Source organism: Fukomys damarensis, unplaced genomic scaffold (assembly GCF_012274545.1).
Source record: "Fukomys damarensis isolate Sample0158 unplaced genomic scaffold, DMR_v1.0_HiC HiC_scaffold_2, whole genome shotgun sequence".
NCBI lineage: Eukaryota > Metazoa > Chordata > Mammalia > Rodentia > Bathyergidae > Fukomys > Fukomys damarensis.
Window position 1 is genome coordinate 32,844,689 of NW_022900914.1, and position 12,306 is coordinate 32,856,994.

The following is a 12,306-nucleotide window of genomic DNA, read 5'->3' on the forward strand; positions in this document are numbered from 1 at the left end:
TTTTTTTTTTTTTTTTTTGATACCAGGGATTGAACTCAGGTCCTTGCGCTTGAAAGGCAGGCAGCAGCACCACTGAGCTAAATCCCTGGCTAGGTATGGTTTTTTTAAAAGTTGAATATTATGTTGTTTCATCAACTTCTACCAAAGATCCTATTAATGCACAATTCATATACTCTCTCAACCTAATCTACATTTTAGCTCCAAAATATTAAACACTAGATTGTAAAATGGCTGCTAAAAGCACAACAGCAATCTAAGTGAAACATAATATTTACTCTAATACCACACATCTAGATTCCCTAATTTATACTGACACGGCTGGAATTGTTAAATTTAAGATGACAACTATGGGGAGAGAGGTTTCATTGAGTCTATAGGAATGCAAGAAAGTGTTTCATTAGTTATTATTCACTTTCCCTCTGCTGTGGACACCACGTTCATACCCTGGGAGTAGAAGCCTAGAGACAACTCCTTGTCCATAGTTTTATTTCTTCAATATTCCCCAAATATGCCTCCTGGTTTTTCTTTGCAGTGCCACTATTCTAAATTTGTGTATCACTTACAAACTACTTTAACAGTATCCAAATCAGTCTCAGATCTGTCTCCAGCCTAATCTACTTTATAAATCAATGCCAGATTAGTCTTTTTTTCCCATATTATTTACTTTTTATTGAATTTGTTAATTTACAGAGTTTTTGCACTACTGAACCATGCCTGAGAACCCAAAGAAAGAAATGGTACAATGAACTGCTTCATCCACATTTTTGTAATTTCAAAATCTTAAAAAATTATAACAAGAGCTGGATTTAAATCTGCTGTAGGTCTTCAGATTCCCAGTACAGTGTGCCATTAAATAAAACCTCATATTCATATCTCACTCCACCTCTCAATAATAAATATAACCCCCAACAAAATTTTGTGGGACAATCCATACTTTCCTAAGAAAATATGCGACTCAAGGTCCAAGAGATTGTTTTTGGTTCCCAAATGAAGTCTTCAGCTTAACCAAGAATCTCTTTTATTTTTTAGTCATTCAAACTCTCCTGGCTGGTTCAGCTACTCACCCAAATATACCAGAAGGCAGGCATCATACCTGCCACCTCAAACAATGTCAACATTACCACCCACAGTAATGCCAGATTAGTCTTATCTGAGTGATCCAGACAGTACTGTCTATGTTGAACTCAGGTGGGAGTTAGGGGACCTGACTAGCTATGTTATCTTGCAATTGACATTTAACTTCTCTGAATCAGGGTTCCAACTCTTAATTGAAGAAACATTCACATACAAACAATTAGGGAACATTTCAAAGCCATAGTACAACAGGAAATTCTAAAGTCATTTTGGGTCAGTGTTAGAGAAGCCTTCTTGAAAGAGCCAAGCCCTGACTCAAACAGAGAGACAAATAAAAAGAATGATATGTCAGAACATCTGGGCAGTTGATGAAGGCATAAAAATGGGCACAAAACCCCAGAAGGGATAACTAAGACACAAAACAAGACAAAGTTATTTGGGGACTCTATCTTATGATGAACAGAGGAGCCTCTAGGCCTAAAAAATATAAAAGTGGTATTTTAGGAAAATTAATCTGATAACATCTCTAAGAGTTGAGGTAAAGTCAATCAACAGAGTTGTCAACAAATACAGGTGAACCAGGGATAGACTTTTTCTGCAAAGGACCAGATAGTACTTTAGGCCTGAACATCCCTATATGTTGTTTCTGTCACAACTACTGAACTCTGCTATTATAATCTGAAATCTGTTAAATGAATAAGCTTATTGGTGTCCCAATAAAACTTTATAAGACAAAGCTATAGAATGGATTTGGCCATGGCTGTAGTTTACAGACTCCTGCTCTAAACTGAGGGAAAAATAGGAAGTAACAAAATTTAGTGGCCTTCTTTACATGAAATGCAAACAGATAACATCAAAACTGGAAGCCTGAAAAGCTAGGATGATAGTAATGGTGTCACTGACAGAAATTAACAAGTTTGAGGAAAAAATAATTTAAAGATAGGATGAGTTATTGTCAGGGGCTGGGTAGGGGAATGATTGCTACTAAGTATTAGGGTTTTTTTGTTTGTTTTGGTGCAATGAAAACATCTGGAATTAGTGATGCTCATATATACTAAAAACCACTGAATATTATAGTATTTGAGTTATATCCCAAAAAAGTGGGATAAAAATGCTGAGTTTCAAGTGAGGATAAAAGATTCAATTTGAGGAATGTCTCAATAGCAACTAAATAAAAAATGCTACCGTATACTTGTAAAAACAAAGGCAAAATATTAGTACTTGCAAGACAAGAAGACACTGAAATAAAGCTCTCCAAAAATAATAGAAAAATAATGCCTTGGGAAATGAAGAGAACAAACTAAATAGAGAAGAAATGATAAGGGGAAGCATACTATTGGAAAGAAAAGGTGTAACATATCAGATAATTGTATCAGGAAACATGAAAAATCATTAAAAAAAAATAACCCTCACATTGTAGAATTAGATAACCAATATCTACTAAGAAATCAACATTCCTAACAACAGGTAGATAGTAAGCTAATGAATGACTCATAAACCCAAAGTATAAATAGCGTAAAGAGCAAAATAAAAGACAGGGAGATAGCTCTTTTGTAAATGGGAACGGTATCTAGAGATGGAAGGAGGGAAGGGGAAGAAGAATTAAGATGTGTTATGTACACCTATATCAGCTCTCACAGTAAATGTATTCAGTATGTATTGCAAACATATAATTATAAAAAATTTAATACCATCTTACCTGAATGGGTGGCCTTCCTCTGATTTCTGGATAGCTTGGATCACACCTTTATATATCCTAAAGCTGATAGTGACAGAGAGCAGGGCCAAGGCAATGTAGGCTGTTACACTCACAATACTAAATACTGTCAATGAGAGCAGCAAGAATAAGCTGGCACCAAACACCACTCCAGTCTTCTTAATATCTCTCCAGTAGAGGAGGTCAACAACTAAAATTGAAAAAGAAGAAATTTGAAATTAGAGCATTATTTTATCATTCTGATTTGGCACATTTACATTTTTTTTCTACCTACCTACAAAAATAAAAAACCCTATTAAGATAAAACCCAACCTAGAATGTTGGACTAATTTTATAAGCTATAATTTAAACCCACTCTAAGCTGTATATTAGTATAACACCTACATTTCTCTTTACTTTTTACTATAAAATGTTTTTCATTTAACTCTTATTTCTTGAACAACCCCATCATTCTGATGACAAAACATTATCTCAAACTCAGCAGACTACTGATCTGTAAGATTACTCAATCATCAAGCATGTTCTTATTCATATAATACATGATATATATTCAAATAACAGAAAATATTAAGATATTTCAGTAACACAAAAAATACAGAAAATCAATTCAATGGCCGGGGATTTAGCTCAGCAGTTTGGTGGCCTGCCTTGCAAGCTCAAGGACCCAAGTTCAATTGCCGGTATCAAAAAAAAAAAAAAAAAAAACAATTACCCAGTTCAATTGGCGGTAAAAAAAAAAAAAAAAAAAAAATCAATTCAAAACACATCAAGAGGGAAATTTTATTTTAACAGTTATATATGTTTTATAGTTCTGCTTTTAAGATCTCTGAGAGCCTTAAAATTATAACAGCTTGACTGTCACTAATTTTTTCCTACAGAAAAAAAAGCAGCCTTCAGATATTTGAAATGCTTTCTTCCTCCAAGAGTACAAAAATATAAAATTTAGAGGTCAAAGGAAATGAAAACTAAATGTGTTACCTTATTATGTAACATTTATTAATAGTAAGGAGTCAGACAAAGCGTAACTTTGCAAGTCAGCTTTTGGCTCATAGACACAGGGCCACTCTGAGAATCTAATAATCCAAAGGGCCTGTGTTCTCAAGATCAGGTTATGCTCAACCCAAGGAGAACTCTGCAGTTTGCCAAAGGGATCTTGAATTCACAGGCTAGACATACTTCATCTCTCCCTGGATTGTGAATAATTGGGAGGAAAAATTTTATAGTAAAATAAATATATATTCAAACAAATTTAAATACTTGTTAATTTGAAGATAAAGGTAACATTTTGGTTTGGGGCCCAAGGTCTCAGATATATATGACCTTTCTTTACCGCCAGGGATACTTCTGTAGGGAAAACTATACACATGAACTGAAAAGTGTTAGATATTATTACAAAGCCATGATTTCCTGTCACTATGTAAATATCGATTAAAATATTGTAGGTGAAGCTATCTAGTATGAAACTAGAGTGAAGCACCAATGTGTGAGATCACCATATATAACCAGTGTGTGCGAGGCTCTGGGTCTCATCTCTAGCTTAAAAAACAAAAAAGGAAGAAATGGAAGATATTCTGTGTCTAGAACACAGAAGAATTCAACATTTTCCAAAATTTATTTTGTTCAATAATTTAACATTCTCCAAATAGTCTACAGATATTAAAAGTATAATTTTCAGATTCTGATTTTAAGCCTTCTCCAGCTTGTTACATACAACCCTGCCATTTTAAAACATCTAAATCAGTTTGAATTTATGCAATAGTTCATATGCAACAAATAAATATACTACCACACTATGGATTGACAGGAACTTCAAATAATGTGCTGTCATAACGACACGATGAATGTTGTCATATTCAATAAATAGCAATGTTAATAGTTTCCTGACATTCAGTGATACTGTTCAAGAAACTCAGTAGGATGAGTTAGAAAACATGGAAATGAAGAAATAGACTTTTCTTTAAGGCCCAAACCAAATGAAAAACACTACAATCCTAGAAAAGATATTTAAAAAATAAATAAGCCAATAAAGTTCACTGGAGTGAGAACTCAGAAGCGAAGAAAAAAACTTGGAATTTTTTTGTTTTGGTTTTTGTTTTTTTTTTCTGTTGTTGTTGTTGTTGTTTTGTACCAGGGATCGAACTTAGGGGCTTGCACTTGCAAGGCAGGTGGCAGAACCACTGAGCTAAAGCCCTGGCCCCCAAAAATGGAACTTTTAAGAGTGAAATAAAAACTAAGCTGGGCCCTTAATGATAAGTTGGATCTAAGAAAACTGAGCGTATAGGCCTTATATTTTTTTGCTGCTGGCAATAGCTCTAATAATTCTCATTTTTTCCTGCTATGTCACTTTAGGCAAACCATTAAACCACCCATCTCATCTATACTTGAGCTTCTTTATGTGTTAAAACAAGAATAATCTCTTTGAGATGTGATTCATAATGTAAGATAATGAATTAAGGTTTTTCATTAAGATTATTATAAAGCACTTAATACAGCAAGAGCATTGTAAATTCTTAGTATCAGGGCTATTACTTGTTCTTGTTATTAAGGCATACCTCAAATCTGTTTGTATATGAACAAATCCTTCTTTACAAAAAGGAAAGAAGGGAAAAGAAAAAATATAAAAGGAAAAAATGGAAACAACGTAAACAGGGAAAGGTGGAGGAGGTGAAGGGGTATAGGGAAAAAATAAGAACCAAGATACATCAGGTACAAGATCCCAATGATGAATGTAACTACTGTATACCTAAAAAGTACCAATAAACTTAATGAAAACACAAACAAAAAAAATTGATAACCCTGATATTATGAGAATAATCAACAAAGGTTCTATATTATATCACATCTACTTGAGCACTTATTTCTGATATAACAATAATTAAAATCAAAAGTGCTAGTATTATGATTATAAAGGGTAATATTTTTGCTATTTATTTTTTTCTCTAAAGTCATGTTCTTAAAAGCCCTACTACTTGCTTATAAGTGCTTTTTTGGGATGTGAGGTTGAAGTGAAGCTGAAATGGAGAATGCTTACCCACCTCTGAATACTGGCTTGCTACTGTATAATTATGGATCAGACTCCAATCTCTGTACTAGTAACCTAATTTCTCTTTACCTTTCAAAAACTAGTATGACTCATACTACAATGACAGGCTTAAATCCTACATTCAAATTCATACCAGCAGATCTGAATCTGTGAGGCGTTACTGTTATTGATCTATGCCAAGTATAACTTTACCCCTTTCCTTTTGAGATCTAGATTTTGAGCTAAGAGGAAGGGTTTAGAAGTCTGAAAAGCTTTCTAAACCTGATGGATGCTTTAGAAATGTTTTCCAGGTTACTGAGCTATTCTCCAACCTCCTCCACATCTTCATTTTCTTTTCTGAGTCAACCTTTACTGGGAGCTTACATTGGACTAAACACTGCAGCCTATTTGTTTCCATTATTAAAGCTTAATGAGAGGCAGGCTTTCTGACAAGTGAGGCCCAGTTCTTTTATGACTGGACCCAAACTGTTAATTGTATAATTAGTAAGTGGCAGAACATGGATATGAACCCAAGCTTTCTATTAATAAAACTCATATTTTCCACATGATATCAAATTAAAGGCTTAATACATTAAAGTTCTTCAAAATAGTATTAAAATTTTAGTACTAAGTTGAAAATTCCAGTGTTTTAAGTTGAATTAAATCAATTTCTCAAAAGCTAATGATAATGGAACAGTCATACATAAGGTCCAGCAGTTCTCAGTGATCACAACCTAAAGCAAACCTAACTACATGAAGGAACAATAAACCCTAATGTACCACAGTTCACTTCTTTGGCTCAGGCTCCTAGGAACAAGGTCTTTTCAATAAATGGAAGGACTCTAGAAATCATACATTCAAGCCCAACACATTGCATGAAAATACATTGACAGCCTATGTCAAAACAGACACTAATACAGTCATGTTCATCCCTTGGAATGTGGTAGAATCAAGCTCTAAAGGACAAAAAAACAACAATCAAAATAAACAGGCACAACAGCGAAAAGAGATTAACCAAGCACTGATAATCAAAGTAAGACAACATTAACATATTCCACAAAAAGAAGATCTAAAAGCAACCTACACTGCTAAAAAGCACTGTGAAAATAGAATTTCAATCTTTTTATTTTGTAAGGGGGTTTAAAACTGTTAATGAAGCTATAAAGATTAAAAAATTGAGTTTCTAATACAGTATTGTCTTAATTGTTACTTCCCGATATTTCTGATCTCAGATTCCTTAAACTATTTTAATAAAAAAGCTTTTCAAAGATTAAATTTATACAAGATCTCAACAAATGTGGAATAGGAGGTCATTCTCAACATAATAGCATCTAACAAAAGCTCAAAGCCAACACCAAACTCAAAAGGAAATCAGATGAGTATAGTACAGTCCTTCCTGCCATTTTTACTTCAATACTTACTGTCCTGAAGGTACTAGTCAGGACAGTTAGGCAAGAAAAACAAATAAAGGTATACAAATTGGAAAGGAAGAAATTAAACTTTCTCTACTTGCAGTCAGTCTGATGTTATATAGAGAAATCCTCAAGGAATCCACAAAAAAGCTATTAGTCTAGTAAGGTTGCAGATACAATTAACATACACACATGCGCGCACACAAAATCAACTGTATTTCTATACACCAGCAATGAGCGTAAAGGTAAACGTAATAACTAATGCCACTTACATTTGCATAAAAAAACAAAGTATTAGAGCTGTAGATCAGTAGCAGATGGCTTGTCTAGCATGCACAAGGCCCTGATTCAATCCCCAGCACAATAGTTAAGACACACGTGACTTATCAGCCAATTATAACACATTATTGTTAAGTAAAATTAAAGATGTCAAATAAATGGAAAGATACCTCACATTTATGAATTGGAAGACTTAAGATGAGAGTAATTCCTCACAAGTCCTAGCTTTCTTTTAGCAGATAGCGACAAGCCAACAATCAAATTCATATGGAAATGAAAGGAACCCAGAAAAATCTATACCATCTTGAAAAAGAACAGTTTAAGGATTCATATTTCTATTTCAAAACTTCCTACAAAGCTGTAACAATCAAGATAATTAGAGTAGTAACAAAAGGATAGGCAGGATAGAACAAAATTAAGAGTCCAGAAATAAACTAATCATATTTATGATCAACTGATTTCCACAAGGGTGCTGTGACAATTCAATAGCAAAATAACAATCTTGTCATCACAGGGTGCTAAGACAACTGGATCATCTAACTGCAAAAGATGCTGCACTTCTCTACTTCACATGTAAAAATTAACTGAAAATAGATCAAAGATCTAAAGTTAAGAAGTATAAAATTTCTGTAAGAAAAAACAGGTGCAAATCTTCAAGATTTTAGTTTAGGCAGTATTTTTTAGGTAGTACAAAAATAGATAAAATGGACCTCTTGATATTAAACACTTGTGCTTCAAAGGATACCATCAAGAAAGCAAAAAGAAGCCAACTGCAGTGATGCACACCTGTAATCCCAGTACTTTGGGAGGCTGAGCCGAGAGACTCATGAGTTCAAGCCTGGCCTATGCAACTGAGACCCTGTTTCAAAAAAAACGGCTAGGGACCTAATTCAGTGCCAAGGTTCTGGGTGATGGAAAAGAACGAAGTAAAATGAACCATGTACCGTGGCATACATCAGGATTCCATCTCAGGAGACAATTTCATTTTTAAGAATTTCTACCCAAGAGACCAGAAAACCTATGTCCACATAAAAACTTATACATAAATGTCACAGTAGCATTATTCACAGTAGTCGAAAAGAGGAGACAACTCAACTGGTACACTGATAAGTAAAATATGGTACATCCATATAATGGAATACAGTATTAGTGGGCCATAGTAAGGAATGATATACAGATGAACATGGAAAATACTATGCTAAGTAAAAAAAGTCATACAAGGCAACAGATTGTTTGATTCCATTTATATAACCTGTCTAGAGACAAAAAGATTAACAATTGTCAGTAGTTGGGGAAAGAAAGAAAATAAGGATGACTGTTACTGGCATGATTTTTTTTTCTTTGCAGAGGATGATGAAAATGTTCTAAAAATAGTGGCACAATTGTGTGAATATACGTAAAATCAATGATTTGTACATTTAAATTAAAAGTAAACAAAAACTTATTTTAACATGTTTTTCTGCTAACTTATAAACTCCTTATGACCCACTGTATTCTCACAGATGAGCATAAAACCCAAAACAACTTTCAATAAATAGTCTGACTGATTAGAATATAGTTTATGCCAGTTCAATTCTAATTAACTTAAATGTCAATGCTTCCATATAACTTACAAAACAGCAAAGAATGTTCTGAAGGCTTGTTTTCCCTTACTAGACACTGAAGGATAATGCTTTCTGTTTTTATTTTCTTATTTGCTTCACTGTTTCCTGAATTGCTTCACTGTTTATATCCTTATTGCTTGACCGACATGCACAAAACCCTGGGTTCAAACCCCAGCACTGTAGAAGAACAAAAGGAAATAAAATAAAGAACATCTTTAATAACTATGGAGTTACTAAAATGCTAATTTTGGATTTCTCTGTAATCACTTTGATTTTTGCTTCTAAGTGAAGAGGTCTAGTGGGTTATTTAATTTTGGTCAGCTAAAATTAAGACAGTATGTACAAGAAAAGCATAACTTATTAAGGATAGTCAAATCTTCAAAACTGAGTAATAAAATGTTAAGGTATTGTAGTAGCATGATTCAGGCAGGCCTCAGCTTTACTCATATAAAATGTTCACAAAACACACTTTTAAAAGTCTGAGATTAATTAACAGTACTTTTCCTCATATAACCTTAAGAGAATGCTTATGGATTATTAAAGTAATGCTATCAATTTTAATAAATTAGTTTATAAAAAAGTAAATTAAGGACTACAGGATCTAGTCCCTGTAATCCTTGCCAATTTTTATTTTCAAAATAAAATTTGTGAAAAACATTTTCATTGTGTTTTGCAGTACATAAAGTTGCAGCACCTTTGCCAAACTAAACTTTCAATTTAAAATGACAGTAAGCTGTATTTTTTTTCTTTAAAATAAAAATTTCTGGCCTAATGCAAGGGAAGAACAGTTGCCTACATATATGGTAATCATAAACTGTCATCTGCCATAGCTAAGAATCGTGTCAGCCCACATGCCTTACATGCAGAAGTCATCCTATTACATCCTCCCTTAAATCATACTTTTACTGAAGCTCTTCCTTCAATAGCCTGCTAAAGTCAAATTTCAATTTTAAGTCATGTCTGGGGAAAAAAAATCCTAAAAATACTACATCAAGGAATGGCTGGCAGAAAAACATGAACTTCTGAAGCCTAAGTAAAGGGAAAGTTTTCTTCAATAAAGTCAAATAAAGAAAGCAGTTATAAAGGAAATTAATATATACATAAATATTAGAATGAAATTAAAATTAAATTATTTTTCACAGCCACAACCTTAACAAATAGCTATGTGTTTATTAGGAATCATAACTGTTAATCAAATTCTTGCCAAATGACATAAAAAGTAACTAGAGGGCTAGGGATTTAGCTCAGCAGCACCGTGCCTGTCTTGCAAGCACAAAGTCCTGAGATCAATCCTGGGTACTATGGAAAAAAAAAAAAAGTAACTAGAATTCAGAATTATCATTTAGCACACAGTAAATTTTAGCTGTACATAATAAGCATTCATCTGGCAAATAAATAATAGGTGAAGGTCTAGGAAAAGGATCTGAAGAGAGGGAATGATTAGTTTTTTCTGCAAAGATACTAAAAAGAGCCTGAGTCATACTTGATTTCATTTGCCATCCGTGTAACCTGAGTAGATCAGTTAACCTCTTTCCTCATGTGTAAAAGTGATATCCACCTAAGATATTTGAAGCAGAAGGAAATTTCACATTTGCAAATGCTTGCTGAAATGAACACACTAAACAAAGGTAACACTAAAAGAGATAAGGTCAGGTAGGAAAATCAAATATTGAATGTAATGGTTAACTAAGCCCTAAATTTTTAAAGGATTAGTTCAATTTGCTTTAAAAGTATTCTTAACTTGGTTTCAGCTGATGGGTACTTCACTAGTGTATTGCTACAAAGTATCTTAACTAAACACTTGACTAACCATCTCTCTAATCTTTTACCTCCTCTTCTTTTGGAGTTTTTAAAAGATAGGTGTAGAATTTCAGGTCTTGTCTCTTTCATCATTAAATCTTTCCAGTATTCTTCCTGACATGATAATGCCATGATCAATTATATATTATATTATATATAAATTATATATATATGTATTTTATATACCTCTGAAGATAAAACAATTTATGTAACAAATAGCATAATGAAGAAATGGTAGAATTTCTATACTTGCCTTTTCTGTAATTTATTTAGCAATCCCCTACTATGAACAAGGCATTGGTGGGTACTCTGTATACATTTTCTGTAATCACAATTCTAGAAAGTATTACCTGTATTTTATACATGAGGCAACTGAGGCTTATACAATCATTATTAAATTGTGCAAGGGTACAAACTGAAACTCAGGCTTGACTATGAAGATCTCACTCTTTCCATTATGTATTATTAATACTCAGTTTGCTTTTTAAATGACTTGAGAAAAATCAAATGTTTCAACCTTGGTTTAAATAATTAATATACTTTACTAAAACATAAACAGTTGTTTGAGACCAAAATATTCCAGTAATATCAATTCAATACTAAGCAATAATAAACTGTGGATTTAGCTCAGTGGCACCCCACCTCCCTGCCTCAAAAGCACAAGGGTCCTCAATTTGATCCCCAATACCGAAAAAGAAATGAAAAACAAAGAAAAAAAAATAAACAAAGCACATTCCATTTAAATTGTAAATTTTGTTTTCTAGAAGCAATTTAGTTGTCCTCCATTTAAAAAAGGCCATAACTATGTGATTTATAATTTCATAAACTATAATAAATGAAAACTACAAAAGCAAACAGGCAAATTGAAGAGGATATAAAAATTTTATCATAAAAAACAACATAACTAAAAAGCAACTAAAACATAAAAAGGACACTTCTAGAAAATAGTCCCCAGTAAAAATCATATGAAGTCTAATTTTTACAATTTCAGGGGCTAGGGATGTAGTTTAGTGGTGTTGCAGCCTTCTGGCAAGTGTAAGGTCCTCAGTTCAATCCCCGATACTGTGGGGGGGGGCAGAAATAAAACATGTGAATCTGTTATAGGTTTAGGATTTAGCTCAGTGGTGCCATCGCCTGCCTCACAAGCGCAAGGTCATGAGTTCAATCCCCAGTACAAAAAACAAAACAAAACAAAACAAAGAATTTCTGTATCTAATTTTTACATTTTCACTTTATAATAAACTAACCCTAACGCAAGATTTTGAATACTATTCCTGAGAACACATGGCATTTACAATCGCTGCCCACACAGAGTACATTTTCATACACATAGTCCTTTCTTACATATTAAAATTAAAAGGTAACTTGTGATTTTTTTTTTTTTTTTTTTTACCGGGG

At 33.2% G+C, this 12,306-nt stretch overlaps 1 protein-coding gene across 2 annotated transcripts in view; it reads right to left on the reverse strand.

The window, feature by feature from the left end:
* Nucleotides 1–12,306, reverse strand: part of Rtn4 (reticulon 4) — a 63,762-nt gene that overhangs the window by 9,816 nt on the left and 41,640 nt on the right. For both annotated transcript variants that reach the window (XM_010615840.3, XM_010615841.3), the window contains one exon: nt 2,774–2,981. In XM_010615840.3, coding sequence (XP_010614142.1) covers nt 2,774–2,981 — 208 coding nt within the window. The remainder of the gene's footprint in view (nt 1–2,773; nt 2,982–12,306) is intronic.